General features: G+C 42.8%; 2 protein-coding genes across 2 annotated transcripts; one reads left to right on the top strand and one right to left on the bottom strand.

Moving 5' to 3' along the window:
• Positions 1-10,074: 10,074 nt before the first annotated feature.
• Positions 10,075-10,512, bottom strand: LOC141629191 (uncharacterized). Its single transcript, XM_074442231.1, has one exon. The coding sequence runs from the start codon at positions 10,510-10,512 to the stop codon at positions 10,075-10,077; it is 438 nt and encodes a 145-aa protein (XP_074298332.1).
• A 1,775-nt stretch (positions 10,513-12,287) lies between these two features.
• Positions 12,288-12,939, top strand: LOC141629190 (uncharacterized). The gene is made up of 2 exons (XM_074442230.1): positions 12,288-12,297; positions 12,380-12,939. The coding sequence occupies exons 1-2, from the start codon at positions 12,288-12,290 to the stop codon at positions 12,937-12,939; spliced, it is 570 nt and encodes a 189-aa protein (XP_074298331.1).
• Positions 12,940-16,658: the final 3,719 nt, after the last annotated feature.

Here is a 16,658-nt window from a genome sequence, read left to right as displayed (position 1 = left end):
AGCAGTCGATCGAGTGGTTTTCTTTCTGCAGGTGGTCGATCGAGTGGATTAATTACTCGATCGAGGGGAATTCATCAGCTAAGGTGCTCGATCGAGTAGAAATCTACTCAATCGAGTGATCTTCAGCGTGTTCCTGCAAAACGCAATGAAAAACAGCCCGCAAACTAACAAGACAAGCATACTGAGATAGTCTATGGTATAAAAACCATTTATTACAACTGAAATTGAAATAAAAAGCAAAATAAAATCTCCGGGTTGCCTCCCGGGTAGCGCTAGCTTCAGTCAGGTCCCAGCTCGACCTTCTTTTTCTTCGAGCTCCTTTCAAACTAATCACAATCAAAACAGCTCAAAGCGCGCAGCAACCTGTCAAAAAGCTGCGCATGTGCTACACAAAAGAGTAAGTAGCACCAAAGTGGAATAGCAAAGTAGGAAATAAAGATATGTAAACATTTAAGTCTAACAAATTTCCTATGGGCGCTCCTAAATTTATCCACAAAATATAGGAGCGCGGGAGCAATTGTCAATAAAGTAGGGCTCCATTTCAGATTAACGAAATTAAAATGATAAGGACGGTGAGAAATCGTCAAATTATACGACCTACTGGGAAGGGGTAAAGCATTGGGATGCGCAGCAAAAGTCAATTGAGGCAATTTACTATTAAAACAAACAATAAATAAATTATCGTTTACTACCTCGTGTCGGTCACTCTCAATGACGGAATCATCGACAAAGGAAGATATTACCTCTTCCGTGCTAGGAGCAATTACCGACTCAGCTGCCTCTTTGACACCCTTCTTAGTGGAATTCGTTCCGTAAATCGCAGCCTCAAGTGCATCCAACTCGGCTTTGAATAGGGAAGATTCACCGTATCCATTATCGTCATCGAAATCGTCATCAAAATCAAACCCAAATGACGAACCAAAGCTCCCAATGGCCAAACTACTCGATCGAGTAGAATCTTCATTCGATCGAGCAGTTTCCTCCTGATTTCCACTCGATCGAGTAGAATGTTCACTCGATCGAGCACTTTCTCCTGGAAAATCACTCGATCGACCAATAATTGTCACTCGATCGAGTGATTCCTTCTGTACAGCGCTGAAATCCTCGTGTGGGGCAATGAAATGTGATAGAAACTCGTCGTCCGAGTCATAAAAGTCATCCTCAGCATTGGGCAACACGGTTTCCTCATGGGAAAAACCGCTCTCAGCAAGGTATACCTCTTCTGGTTGCCAATTATCCGACTCAGCTGCTAACTGAGCAATTTTAGACTCCAGCTCAATGATTTGAGCATCCGCACGTCTATCACTCTCTCGCCTCACTCGGTCATAACTTTGGATTTGAGATGCAAGTATCTCCATTAAAGACCTCAGTTCTGCAACCTCTTCTTCTTGCATCTCAAATTGCTAACCGAGCAATGTCGGTTCGAGCTTTTCAAGTCGCGAAGAAGTGCGCCTATCATGATCTTGCCTCACTCGGTCACGATCTTGCAATTGAGATGCAAGTGTACGCAATAAGGATTTCAGCTCCGCAATTTCTTCTTCTTGTATATCGGGAGGATCTTGTTGCGGTGGCCATTGATAGGGTGGATGTGGCGGCACAACTACGCTTCATTGTGCTCGGCAGAACCACATCTCCCCATGCAGATCACCATAGGTTGTTCCATATAATGGGACATCGGTGATGGGTCAAAGGTACTCAAGCCTTCCCCTTGATCGTCTTTCACCTAGAACTGTCTAGGTAGTACCTGTAAGGCCTATCAAAACAAAAGACTCAAGGAAAAAGATCGAACGGCCTCAAGGGAAAAATCCCCGAGGCTAAAAAACAGATAAAATTAAACAAATAAATAAATAGATTGCCTCCCGAAGAACGGCGCCAAAATTTGATATTGTCGTTTCGTACCAAAAATAAATACCTAAGTACAACTAACAGAAGTCAGCGGTAAGTAGGGTCAATCTCCACAGGGAGGCGGTGTACTATCTATTTGTCCGTTTATCTGTCTAAATGTCACAATGCTGGGGTTTGATTGATTTAACTAAACTAGAGATTAATGCAAAGAAAATGAATAAGAGAATTAACAGTAAGAGAAGGGAAGTATGCTAAGAGTCGGTCCACCGTGGCAGCTATCAAATCTTATACTATCGGGAATACTTGAGGCGATTAAACTATTGATAAGAAGAGCTATGGTCGTCACCTTTCGGTCCTTAAACCGCCCTAGAGCGTAAAACGACTTAACTTTCGCCCTCACTGCAATACCCTATTGTAATTAAGCAAGCCTTCCCTTCCAATCTTTCGATCTAGGTCGGGGTTAACTAGATTTATGGTCTCCTGCATGCATTCATTCGACCGGATAACAGTTAAATTGCCTAATACAATTCCTATCGCAAGTCTAACCTATTCAAGTCAGTTAAAACATGCTACCACGGCTTCCCTAATCCTAACATACTAGGGAGATTAGCTACGCATAATTAAAGGGGAAACGAGAAATAAGGGAAGAACAATAAACATAAGTAAACAATAATTAAAGAAGAAAAGGAAGGGAAAGAATTACCGAGTTAAGTCCTAAATTAAGAACGAAAGTAACAATTGTAAAAGGTAACAAAGATGTTTTTGGGAAAATAAGAGAGGAAAAGAACGAAGTCCCCGTACAAGCCTCCTCTTAGATTTATTTATAGCATCAAAATATAAAACCTAATCTAAGCTTAACGTGAATAGAGGCCCAATAGCTTGAATCGCTCGATCGAGCAGTTAAGTCACTCGATCGAAACAGTTCTGCGTCTGTTTACTCGATCGACCAAGAGAAACGCTTGATCAAACATTGGCCACTCGATCGAACAGTTCTTAATCTGTTCACTCGATCGACCAAGAGAAACTGCTCGATCGAGTGGTTCCTGGTTCCAGCTCGTGTTGGTCTTGTAGTTTGGTCTTTTACTTGTCCTTTTAGCTCCCGAAATAGCTTCACGCATCCCAAGACAGCAATAATTCCCGCTCCAAATTATCTCTTCCTCCAAATGCATGCAAAACGGACGGTAAATGACTTGATTTCGCTACTTTATGGCTCATTCCTGCAAATAAGACAAGAACTTCCAAAGTATGCAATTCGGGGCATTTCGTAGCATAAAACCACGATAAAAGCATAGAAATACGTGCATAAAATAGGCTAAAAAGACTATATAAAATGCACGTATCACATCTCAAGTTATAACAGTTTAAAGACAACCTCTCTATAATCGGCACAACATAACTATTTGATTTTCTCTTTCAAACAACTACTTCCCTTTTCCACCACATCATTCATCTTCTCATGTACTTTTCCAACAATTCCAAACATCATTGTAAACCAACTATCATGCAACATGTTTATTCACAACACTTTCCCATTCCACCACAATCATTTTCCAACATTTCTATACAACACATCATCCTACATACACAATAGAAGATTAGTAAACACATAGCGATTCCATGACACCCCATAGTGGCCGGTTTAAAGTTGTAGGGCGAGTTCGCGACTTTAGGACGTCTCCCAAGTCTTTGCATTAGCTCCTAACGACTCCTATCCGGGTTCATTTTATTTTGAGTCCCTAAGTTCATTGAGTTCATTTATTACAGGTTCCAAAATCGTCGCTTTGATACAACTTTGTAACACCCCCATACTCCAAGTGCCTTACCAGTACCACTTAAAGCATGAGAATGCTACCATCTCGGTTACCTGAGGCAATGTATATCAAATAGACCATGAAAGAACGTACTTTAATAAATAAGTTTAAGTGATTACATAACAAAACCAACTGTAAAGTAAAGTACAACTGTTCTACAACCAAACTACAACTGAAGTAATAGAAGTATCAAGACAACACCGCGAAATACAACTATCATACTCGTGGCAACTCCATCCCCAACTAATCCTGCGCGCATCCATAATATACCTGCTAGACAACTTCTCACCACGCCCAAATGGATCACCACAGTTTTTAAAACATTTAAATGGGGTCAGTACTGATTACACAAAACAAACCGCTGCAATAAAACAATACCACAACCAATTCAATCAACCCAAACGCCATCACCTCACCACACACATAACTATACACTAAAGTGTGTAGCCCTGCCAGATTACCCATCACAACAAGTAATCCTCGCCTCCAGTGGGGGACCGCAGTCGTTCCCACCTAAGCCCCGCTCATCTCATCCGAGATATAAACCCATGTTCATTAATGTGCACATCCCTTCTATGGCGGGTTCCATAGAAGGCGAATCAAGGGCATGAAGCCACTCCCGCAAGTGACTCCACTCAGCCAGGGACGCACCCTGAAGATCACAGACAGATATACAACAATCACCTTATACAATCAACAATTACCAAAAACCAATTCCAATACGATAATCAATCAACAACAATTAATCACCAACACAGCCATGTAATCAATACTGAGTACAGAAACCCTACCTAAAATAGCAATCACCACAGACGATCTAGCAGTTAATCAGAATCTCTCCTCAACGAATCCTCCTCCTATAACATGTATACATACAATTACCACCACAACCATAGAAATCACCCAAAACCCCCAACATTACCCAATTAGGGTTTTAAAGAAACTCAACGAAACACTACATAAAGTATACAAGGAACTTACCCTCGACACGACGATCACATCGGTGTAAAGAACAAGATGATCCGACCAACCAAGCCTTGGGATTTGCTAATAATGCGGCGAAAGCGAACAACGTAACTTTCAATCTTCTCTAGAAAGGTTTTAGGATGATAAAAGTGTTTAAGGAAAAGTGACGAAAGCTTTTTATATTAATCCCGCATTATTAACAAAACCCGTCAAAACAAACCCGTAAAACACACTTAGTCGATCGAGTAAGTGACTTACTCGATCGAGTGCCCCTTCCTCGATCGAGTCCCCAACTTACTCGATCGAGTACCCTACAGGCAGACTACTGTTTTGCGTAAAAAGCTACTTACTCGACAGAGTAAGTCCTACTCGATAGAGTACCCATAGAAATAGAAAATCGTAGTATTACACTACCACTCCATGAGAATGGACCTTCTTCACAATGTACGGTCTGAACCATCTTGACCTTAGCTTTCCGGAGAACAATTTGAGCCTATTTTGGAAGACAAGAACTTTGCTACCTTCTTTGAACTCCCTACGACTTATCATCCGGTCATGCCATATTCTTGCTTTCTCCTTGTATATGGCGGTATTGTCGTAGGAGTCAGACGGATTTCCTCAATCTCTTAAAGTTGAAGTTTCCTATGGAGGCCCGCATCATCTAGGCTTTGATTGAAAGACTTGATGGCCCAATAGGCCTTATGCTCTACTTCCAAGGGGAGATGGCATGCCTTGCCATAGATGAGCCGGTACGGGGACATATCAATCGGGGTCTTGTAAGCGGTGTGATATGCCCAAAGAGCGTCGTTCAACCTTTGACTCTAATATTTTCTATCGGGGTTCACCGTCTTCTCTAGGTTAACCTTGATCTCCCCATTAAACACCTCCGCTTGCCCATTTGTTTGAGGGTGGTAAGCGGTGGATACTTTATGTACGACCCCGTATTTCTTGAGTAACCCCTCCATAATCGGTTGCAAAAGTGAGTGCCTCGGTCACTTATCAATGCCCTTGGATAACCAAACCTTGAGAAAATGTGGCTTTGAACAAAACTTGAAATGGTTCTTGTGTCATCATTCCGGGTTGGTATGGCCTCAACCCATTTCGAGACATAGTCCACCGCCAATAGAATGTAGAGATAGTCATCCGATTTGGGGAATTGCCCCATAAAATCTATCCCCTACACATCAAATATTTCCAAGTAGAGCATGGGTTGTTGAGGCATTTCATTCCTCCTTGATATGTTTCCAACCCGTTGGCACTTGTCACAAGTCTTTGTGAAGATGTGGGCATCTTTGAAAATGTTTGGCCAATAGAACCCGCTTTCAAGAATTTTCCTAGCCGTCCTTTGGGGTCCAAAGTGACCTCTGCAAGCATATTCATGGCAATGTTTGAGAATAGGTGGTATCTAGACATCCGGCACACATCGGCGGATAACTTGGTCTTGACACATTTTCCATAGATTGGGATCATCCCACATGTAAAACGGGGTATCGGCTTTAATCTTGTTCCTTTGACTTGATGACAAAGAAGTAGGGAACTTCTTAGTCACCATGTAATTCACCAAGTTTGCATACCAAGGTTCCGTCATTCTTAATGCATAAAGAGATTCATGAGGCAAACTTCCATCAACTACCCCCATTCTTTGCATTTGTTGATGATCAAGATGTAACCGACTAAGGTAATCGGCCATAATATTTACCAATCCCTTCTTCTCCCTTATTTCTAGGTCAAATTCACTTAATAGGAGAACCCACCGCATAAGCATCGGTTTGGTGTCTTTCTTGCTCACAAGTTGAGTGATTGCTTTGTGGTCGGTGTAGACAATCACTTTGACTCCTAATAAATACGAGCGAAACTTCTCAGGAGCATATACCACTGCCAAGAATTCCTTCTCGGTTGTAGTGTAATTATTTTAGGCATCGTTTAGAAGGGAGGAAGCATATTGAATGACATAAGAGGCTTTGTCCTCTTTTTGCCCCAACACGGCTCCAATGGCAAAATCACCCGCATCCGTCATGATTTCGAATGGCCGATCCCACCTTGGTGCTTGAATGATTGGGGCCAATATAAGGCTTTCCTTCAACAAGACAAATGCTTTCCTACAATCATTATCAAACACCAACTCCACATCCTTGTGCAAGAGTTTACACAAGGGGTTAGCGATTTCGGAGAAATCCTTTATAAACCTTTGGTAAAAACCGGCGTGTCCCAAGAACGACGTAACGTCTCGAGTATTAGATGGATATGGCAAGATTTCAATCACATCCACCTTTGCCGTATCCACCTCAATCCCTCTTTTCGACACTATATTTCCTAGCACAATGCCACTAATCACCATTAAATGACACTTTTTAGAATTTAGTATGAGGTTAAAGTCTATACACCGTGTTAGGCCATAGCTAGGTGGTCTAGACACGACTTAAAGGAGTCTCCATGGATGGTGAAGTCATCCATGAATACTTCCAATATGCGCTCCATATAGTCGAAGAAAATGCTCATCATGCAACGTTGGAAAGTTCCGGGAGCGTTGCACAATCCGAAAGGCATACGACGGTAAGCATATGTACCGAATGGGCAAGTGAAAGTTGTTTTGGATTGGTCCTTCGGATGAATAGGGATTTGAAAATACCCGGAGTACCCGTCCAAAAAACAATAATACTCTTTTCCACCTAACCTCTATAGCATTTGATCTAGAAAGGGTAGGGGAAAATGGTCCTTTAAAGAGACTTGGTTGAGACGGCGATAATCAATACATACCCGCCATCCCGTTTGTAAACTGGTGGGAATCAATGCCCCTTGGGTATTCTTGATTACCGTCACCCCGCCCTTTTTTGGTACAACTTGAGTAGGACTTATCCATTGAGAGTTACTAATTGGAAAGATAATACCCATTTGTAAAAGCTTGATAACTTCTTCCTTGACAACTTCCATCATAGGTGGGTTAAGCCTTCTTTGTGGTTACCGGACGGGCTTTGCATCCTTTTCCAATCTAATCTTGTGCATGCAAGCACTTGGGCTTATCCCCTTAATATCCGCGATGTTCCACCCAAATCCTCCCTTGTGCTCTTTAAGCATACTCACCAACCTTTCTTCTTGATCAAATTTGAGTTTGTTGGAAATGATGAGGGGAAGGGTGTCATCTTTCCCTAGGAAAATGTATTTGAGGTGAGTGGGATGTGCTTTTAGATCGCTTTTGGGAGGTTTAATTGTCGAGGGGAGTGGCCTTTCCAAAGATGCATCTAGGGTGAGGAAGGGGTCAAATTTTTGGGACGCATGCAAGGCAAAAACTTCAGCTGGGGTAGGGATATTCCGCAGGCTCTGGTGCCCATCACAGGCTCCGGTGAGAATCTGGAAGTTTTGCTCGATTTTTCTTTTGAGGTGCTTCCTTTGGAGGGTCCTCCTTCTCCAACTCCTCTATGCTTTCCTTCACATCTTGAGACAACACTACACGCAAAAATTCGTGTTCCAAATCATTAGTAAGGGCAACCTCAAGAGGGTCCCTTTGACACAATCTATGAACTTGAGAGACAATTGGGTCAATTATATTCAAGAAATAGCATGATTGTGAATCATTAGGTTGTCTTATTGCATCATAGATGTTGTATGTGAGCTTCTATCCGTCAAATTTCATGGTTAGGTTTCCATTAGACACGTTAATCTTTGTTTTAGAGGTTTTCATAAAAGGCCGTCCTAAAAGGATCAGTGGCCCTCGAGTCGACTTCCATGTCAAGGACATAAAAATCGACCAGAAAAGTCAAATGATATACCTCCACTAACACATCCTCCACCATTCCCTTGGGTAAATGTTAGAGCGATCCGCAAGTTGGATCACTACATCCGTTTTCAACAAGGGTGGAAGTCCCAAAGTCTCATAAAGATTATAGGGCATTACATTAATTGACGCTCCTAGGTCTAACATGGCATGAGTGAAAGTTTTCTCCCTAATAGAGCATGGTATGGTGAACATTCCCGGATCGCCACATTTCTTAGGAAGTGCTTTTTTGAAAATGGCGGAGACATGTTCACTTACCCTTACTCATTGGGTTCCCCTTGGGTTTCTCCTAGGTGTACAAAGTTCCTTAAGAAACTTTACAAACCTTGGAACACCTTTTAAAAGATTTAGTAAAGGAATGTTCACTTCACACTTTCTAAAGGTTTCATAGAGATCCTCATCTATTTCAAACCTCTTAGAATGTGTGAGAACATGAGGAAAAGGTACCTCAACGACATGTTCTCTCACGATCTCTTCAAAATTGTCCTTAGTGGTGTTGCTTTCTTTGTCTCATTTGTCCATTTTTAATGGACTCTTCAGTTCTTCTCCACTAGCTTTTGAGGATGACCCTTTTTCTTTCTCAATCACAAGCTCTTCTTCTACTTGTTCCTCAATGTGAATAACCCTTTCACTTGACTTTGCCTTTCGCTTTTTCTTCGGGGGGGATTCTAGAGTTCTCCCCTTCCTCAATGTTATTACACTTGCATTTTCCTTTGGGAAAAATGTTGTAGAGGGGATTGAGGTAGAGTTCTTTTGGTTGTTCTTGGCAATCTCTTGCGAGATTTAGCCAAGTTGGATCTCAAGGTTCTTCACCCTTGCATCACTTGAGAATTTATCGGCATCCATTTTGTCAAACCTCCTCGTCATTTTGGCTTGCCCTTTAACAAGAATTTTCAACATTTCTTTAGTTGACAAGTCATCTTTTCCTTGAGATGAGGGGCCTCCTCCTTGTTGAAAATTTTTGTGGTTGCCTTGAGGACCTTGGTTTCCTTGATTCCCAAATTGGAAGGATCCTCCTTTTCCTTGTTGAAAATTTTGGTTTCTTTGGTAATTTGGGTTGCGACCTTGTGAATTTTGATTCCTCAAATGGTTGAATTGTCCATTTTGGAAACTCTTTGAGGTATCTCCTCCCCAACTAAGGTTTGGATTATCCCTTGAGCCGATATTGTAAGTGTTGCCACTTGGATCGTATTTGTAGTATCCTCCCCCGGTAGGATTTCTAGAATTATAGTTACCATGCATCATGGCACTCACATTCTCATTACTTATCCCTTGTTCTTGCATGATGGGACAAGACTCCACCGGGTGTGGACCTTGACAATAATTGCACTCCGAATTGGATCCTTGTTCTCCACCTTAATTGTTTCCCAGTAATTGAACTACAATTTTGGTAAGATCATCCACGGTCTTCTCAAGTTTTTGGTTGGAAGGAGAGGGTGTTTCAATTGAGTTAAGAGTCTTTGACCCCCGACCTCCTCTTCCATAGCTTCTTGTGCTTGCGGCTAGCCTCTCTATAATCTCATTTGCTTCCACCACGGAGTAGTTGTCAACCCCACCACTTATAGCGGCATTCACCATTCTTTGGTCTTGTTGAGTAAGACCGTCACAAAAGTTCACCAATAGGTCATCACCACTTAGCCCATGGTATGGACATTGGGCAACCAACTTATTGAACCTTTCCTAATACTCGTACAAGCTTTCACTTGGATTTTGTTCCGGAGAAGTGATGGCCTTCTTGGCATGGTTGTGTCTTGAATCGGGGTAGAACTTTTCAAGAAATGCCGATTTCATGGCCTTCCAAGTACGAATTGTACCCTGTGGAAGGTAGAATAGCCAATCCTTTGTTGCATCTAGTAAAGAGAATGGAAAATCTTGCAATTTAAATTGATCTTCCGTGACACCATTTGGTATAGCACCCTCACACATCATATGGAATTCGGAGAGATGACGGTTGGGGTCATCCCCCGCATGCCCATGAAACTTGGGTAGATTGTGGATAAAGTAGCCCTTCAACTCAAAGTTTGCATTAGCTCCCATGGGTGGATAGGCAATGCATAGGGGTTGAGTATCATAGTTTCTTGCCCGGAGCTCTCGGATGGTTCTTGTATCATTAGACATTTGTGGATATTCTACTTCTATTGGTTCAACCTAAAGGGGTGTTTAGGGTTCCACTTCAACTCGTTCCTCCCTTTGAGGTCGATGATACCTAGGATTGGTGAATAACCAAGAATATGCTCCAAATCCGTCTTCTTCGTCGGGAGTGGACTCACTACCTTGTTGGGACCTAGGCATAAACCTTTACAATAAACAAGATAGATTAGAACTACCACTTACTTTTAACAATAACAAGGAAATAAGAACAACAAAGCATAAATCACAACTCAAGTTCTAGTTAAGTTGCCCTCCCCGACAACGGCGCCAAAAAGTGATAGTGATAATACTAGGTGTCGTAATACTAGAATTAACTACCAAATTAACAATTTGTAAGCCTAACTAAACTCTACTAACTTTAAGCAATAAGGTAGTGAATTGGCAAGTTAGGGTCGAACCCAAGGGAAGGACTTTAATCATTGTTTGTTCATAAACTATATGGCAACTAATTAGGACTCTATGAACTAATTAAGACACTAACCACAATTAAAATTTACTAATTAAGTTTATGAACAAACAATGATTATGAACAATGGGTAACATGTAGTTTGACATAAATGGAGAAGGTTTGGTTTTGAAGTAGCATAAGGAAGAATAAAGATGCAATTTTTATCAAAGAAACAAAACAACAAACACTAGATATGCAATAATCAAATGGGAAAGGACTTGATGCAATTCTCTCTTAGTAATCCAACAATGATAAGCTTTGACTCTTTGCTCTCTATTGTTATCTATCCAATACTATCATCTCAAGAAATTGACGTACACAATTAAACCATATATGTGAGTCCTTCAATTCCAACCACAACTCATTAAACCATGAATCAAAACTAGAATTGAGCATGAAGCTTTTGCCAAGAGGTGTAAGCTAGAATCAAATCCTACTATATTAAACCATACTAGTTAGGTAAATAAGATGCAAGAGTCATCAAATCATACATTTATTTACTCAACATAAGAATTTAAGAACAAAGGAAAGAACAATAGATAAATTGAGAGAGATTTAAGAGTCTTACAACATCAAAGTTGGATACTTTGATCAAATTACACCAAGTAAAGAAAGATTAGCCTTCCATAGTTTGTTTACAACACATAAAATGAAGAAAGATTAACATGAATTAAGGAAAGATTAAGTTTTAATTATTACAAGATTAAAGCCAAGCATGAGATATTTTGTCCTTCAAAAATCTTGGGTATATATAGTGCTGCACTCTTTTCTAGGGTAAACACCGAAATGGACCTTGAATTCCCACAAAACACGGCCTTAAATTTTGCGAAGTTGGGGGAAACCGCAGGCTCCGGTGGTCATCGCAGGCTCTGCTGTGGGCCAAAGTCTACGGTTTTGGTCTGATTCTTGGTTGTTTAAAGCTTGTCATCACCTTGTTCTCCCTTTGTCTTGGCTCTATGGTATAGGGTTCCAAACGGTGCATCTACCTCGTTCCTTTGAGCTTGGATCGGGACTTTGGAAGCTTGTCTCGACCTTGACTTGTTTGACCGCTCGGCTTTGACCTTGGTTGACTTTGAGTTGACTTTTTAAGTTGAACTCCAAGCCTTTTTATCCTATCAATTTATAACCGACTCAAGCAAGTAATCATTAGAGGTTACCCCGATGCTTAGATCATCCAAATAGCAACATCTATAAACAATCTGAAACTTCCTTATTCAATAACAAATCACTCCGTTTGGCCACTTTATTTACCTAACAACACTTAATTGACCTGACTCTATTTGACGCTATCAGTATGACATTAGGTATGACCCAAGAACGGCGATAAAGTCATAAGCATTAGCAGATTTCGTATCAGATTTCAGCCCAGTTATCCAAAACTTTCAGACAAAGAAATCCTAACCCTCAAAGGGGATAAGGTAGCAGAAGTCTGTCAAATGCATATTGACAGTGCCTCCAATCAAAGGAAGGCAGGGGTAGGCCTGATCTTGCGATCTCCACACGAGGATCTGATAGCGCAAGCGGTTCGTTGTGAATTTAAGGCAACTAACAATGAAATAGAGTACGAAGCCTTGATACTAGGGATGCAGCTAGCTCTGGAGTTGGGATTCATTAACCTACAGGTATATAGAGATTCCTTGCTTATAGTCAATCATGTGAATGATGAATATGTAGCCAGGGATTCAAAGATAATAGCGTACCTGAAAGTAGCGAAGGAGCTTAAGCAGAAATTCAGAGATTGCAAGCTCAAACAGGTCCCCAGAGACCAGAATGTGGAGGCTGACGCCCTAGCAACCCTGGGCGCAACCTTCAAGCCAACAGAGCTGGCTAGCATCCCCATCGCACATGTATTGGAACCATCAATCCAAAAGGTATATAAAGTAGACAAAGAAGAGCTAGAAGACCAACGAGATGGAGCAACAGTTCTGTCAAGCACATATGACTAGTCAGCTGACCCGGATTGGCGTATGCCTTACCTAGATTGGCTGAGGCACGGCAAGTTGCCAGATGACAAAAAGGAGGTAAGGGGTTTGAAAATGAAAGTCTCCAGATTCACGGTGATTGACAATGTGCTTTTTAGAAAGTCACTGGCAGGACCCTACTTACGGTGCCTGGATAAACAAGAAGCACAGACCGTATTGCATGCCCTCCACAGTGGCAAATGCGAAAACCATGCAGGGGGCAGGAGTCTGTCAAACAAAGCCCTCAGACAAGGCTACTTCTGGCCTATAATGAGGGCAAACTCAGCATAATACGCTCGGAAATGTGACGCCTGCCAGCGGTCAGCGCCAATGATCCACCAGCCAGCAGAACCTTTGCATCTCATCATTTCCCCTTGGCCATTCATGACATGGGCAATGGACATCGTGGGCCCTCTGCCTAGAGCCCTAGGAAACAGACTGTGGATGCTAGCAATGACAGACTATTTTTCAAAATGGATAGAGGCAGAAGCATTCACGGAGGTAAAAGATAAGCAAGTCATTTCTTTTATCAAACGTAATATCATCTGCAGGTTTGGTATCCCATCAGAAATTATATGTGACAACGGATCAATATTCGTGTCAAAAGACATGGAAGGATACTGTGCCAAATGGAACATCTCTCTAAAAAAGTCAGCACCTAGGACTCCAAAGTCCAATGGGCAAGCTGAATCTAGCAATAAAATCATCATGGACAATTTAAAAAGGAGATTGGAGGAGTTAGGAGGAAAGTGAGCAGATGAGTTGCCACTGGTACTATGGTCAGACAGAACTACACCAAAGACGGCGACATGCCAAACACCCTTCAGCCTAGTGTTTGGCGCAGAAGCAGTAATTCCATCAGAAATTCTAGTTCCAACCCACAAGTATGGATGTATGACAGGGGAACTGAATAGTGCATAAATGATCAGGAGCCTGGACACGATAAATGAGCTGCGAGCAAGCGTAAAGATATGCTTGGCTGCGTACAAACAGTTAGTCGCCAAAAGCTACAACAAGAACGTAAAAATCAGGCTCCTGGAGGTAGGAGACCTGTTTCTCCGCGAGGTGTTCCAAAACACTAGGAATCGCAAAGCAGGCAAATTCGCCTATAAATGGGAAGGACCATACCAGGTTGAAGGCGTTGTTGGCCATGGGGCGTACAGATTATTGACCATGGATGGTCACATAATACACAAACCATGGAACATACTTCACCTGAAGAGGTATCACTTTTGATAACAAGTAGAATTTAGTGTACAGAGTTTATATCCAGAAAACCCTAAAAAAAGGGTAGTAGGCATACTACCAACTTTTATTTCACTCTTTTTTATTTGTTTACGTTTCTTTAAACTTAAAAATACTATTGGAGCCGTGTTGTCTGTAGCTTCCTGGGTCCACGATTGCTCTGGAACCCCATGAGATAGCGCCAGGTACTTCACATTGTTCTAGTATATTTTCTCTATTTTGGGCTATTTTGAAAATACCACTCTGCACTCTAATATCTATGGTACGTTGAAAGTGTTGTTAGCAGGACTATCAACTGTGAACGCGGGGTGACAAGGCACATGGCACTCCAACATGCATAACCTAATTCTCCAATAGGAGCACTCTCATCAGGCGGCTTGTGGAACATACGAAGGGGGGCTTGGCCGACAGCTCAAAGCTCACGCAGCTACCCCGTATACCACCCCCAACAGTAGCTATCAACACCGAGTACTCGGCATAGTCAGGGCCCCAGCATGCATGCACAAACATATGGAGCGCAGGGATCTCTGAGCTACCAGGATCCTGCAACGTTCCACTGTCCTAGAATGACGATAAACTTGCCTAAGGTACGCCCCTATTGGCTTTAAACGTGATGAACGCACCTTGCGTCATGAACAAGGTTAAGTAGTCAAAATGCGGCATATGTCTAAATCAGTCATTGGACTGACACGACAGCTAGCTAAGTCTAAATCAGACTTCTCAGGTTGACACGACAAGTCTAAATCAACCTCTTAGGTTGACACGACCACCTCCAATCAGAACGCGGCGTACGTCTAAATCACCCTTCTCAGGCTGACACGACTGGTCTAAATCAACCTCCTAGGTTAACACGGCCACTACCAACTTAAATCGGCTATTGGGCTGATGCAACGGCTCCCTGAGCTAAGTCTGACCACCTGATATGTGACTAAATCTATAAAATCAACAAATAAGTCACGACATAAGTAAAAAACTTGCCAAAACTGGGCAAGGACCATTTCAAAATATGGCCGAACATGCCACCAAGGCAAGCATGGCCCAGAGTCTAAAGAACGCCACCACGGCGAAAGCCACAAAACGAAAGTGTTTTAAAATATTTTTAACTAGAGGCCAGGTCAATGACCTCCCTCTCAAGCACCTCTCTTGCGTATTCCTGCTGACTCCCCATTTCAGGTATAGAACCAGGCTGCACTTTCTCATCGCCAGCAGCCTCTTGGATCTCCACAGCAACAGCAGTCTCCTGGAAAGAACCAGCTTCCTGAGCAGCAGTCTGCTCCATCAACGCGGGGGAGTTCACCTCGCCAACCTCGGGCATCAGCATGCTCAAGTCAGGTTGAACAACGTAGAGGGTCTCTAGTTGCCTCTCTTCCACCTCAATGGATTGTAGTGTAGAGGGCTAAGCCAGCACAGCACGCATTCCACTGATCTTGCCCCGCCAGGTAGCATAAGCAACAATATTGGTGGCAAGGGAGATCAGCTCGCTGATCTTTTCATTAGAGCGCTTGAGGGCATCAGAGAAGGTATTGCACAGTTCTTGAGTGTGTGCCAGCTGGTCAGCTTCCTCCTTCAACTTCTTCTTGGCTCCAGTCAGCTCAGCCTTTAGCCCCGTTACGCGCTCCCTCGGATCTTTTCATTAGAGCGCTTGAGGGCATCAGAGAAGGTATTGCACAGTTCTTGAGTGTGTGCCAGCTGGTCAGCTTCCTCCTTCAACTTCTTCTTGGCTCCATTCAGCTCAGCCTTTAGCCCCGTTACGCGCTCCCTCGGATCAAGACGTTGCTGCTCCAAGTCGGTGATGGTTCCAGAGAGCTCTTGATTCTTGGCATGCATAGCCCGGGTAGTGGTCTGGACCACGTTGATCATCTTCCTGTTGTAGAGGGCTGACTGAAAGGCCTGTCAGCAAGAAAGGGTCCAGAACAGATAGTAGAAGAGGGATATGTACCATGAAAGCATTATGCACATCATTCTTGGCCATCTCATCGAGGGAGAACTCCTTAAACGCCTCCACCAGTGAAGGAAAGAGGAGTTGACCCATCTCCGGCCAATAGGGCACATGATCTATGTTACCAAAACCTTCGGGAAAATGGGCGATAATGCCGCCACTAGCAGCAGAAGCAGGGCTCGCTGGAGGGGTAGGAGGATGGCGTGACAGAGGGCTGGCCTCCAAAGGGTCAGAAGCAGAATGAGTAGTACTGGAACGGATAGGAGGAGATTGAAAGAAGGCGGCAGAGGCACTTCTCTTGGAAGCAGAAGGCACATCAGGGCTCTCGACCGCTCTCTTCCTCTTGGCACTCTGAAGAATAGCTTTCAGGGGATCAACTTTGGCACCTGCAATCAGCAAGACGTCAGGTGTCAGGAGGCATCAAATAAGAATGAAATATATCAATGTAAGAAAGGCTTACCAGAAGACATGATGTGTGATGATTGTTGAGGGTTGGAAGAGGAGACAGGTGAAAAACCAG

Source organism: Silene latifolia, chromosome Y, assembly GCF_048544455.1.
Source record: "Silene latifolia isolate original U9 population chromosome Y, ASM4854445v1, whole genome shotgun sequence".
Classification (NCBI taxonomy): domain Eukaryota; kingdom Viridiplantae; phylum Streptophyta; class Magnoliopsida; order Caryophyllales; family Caryophyllaceae; genus Silene; species Silene latifolia.
Note: the sequence above shows the minus strand (reverse complement) of the source record. Positions and strands in the feature narration are given on the sequence as shown.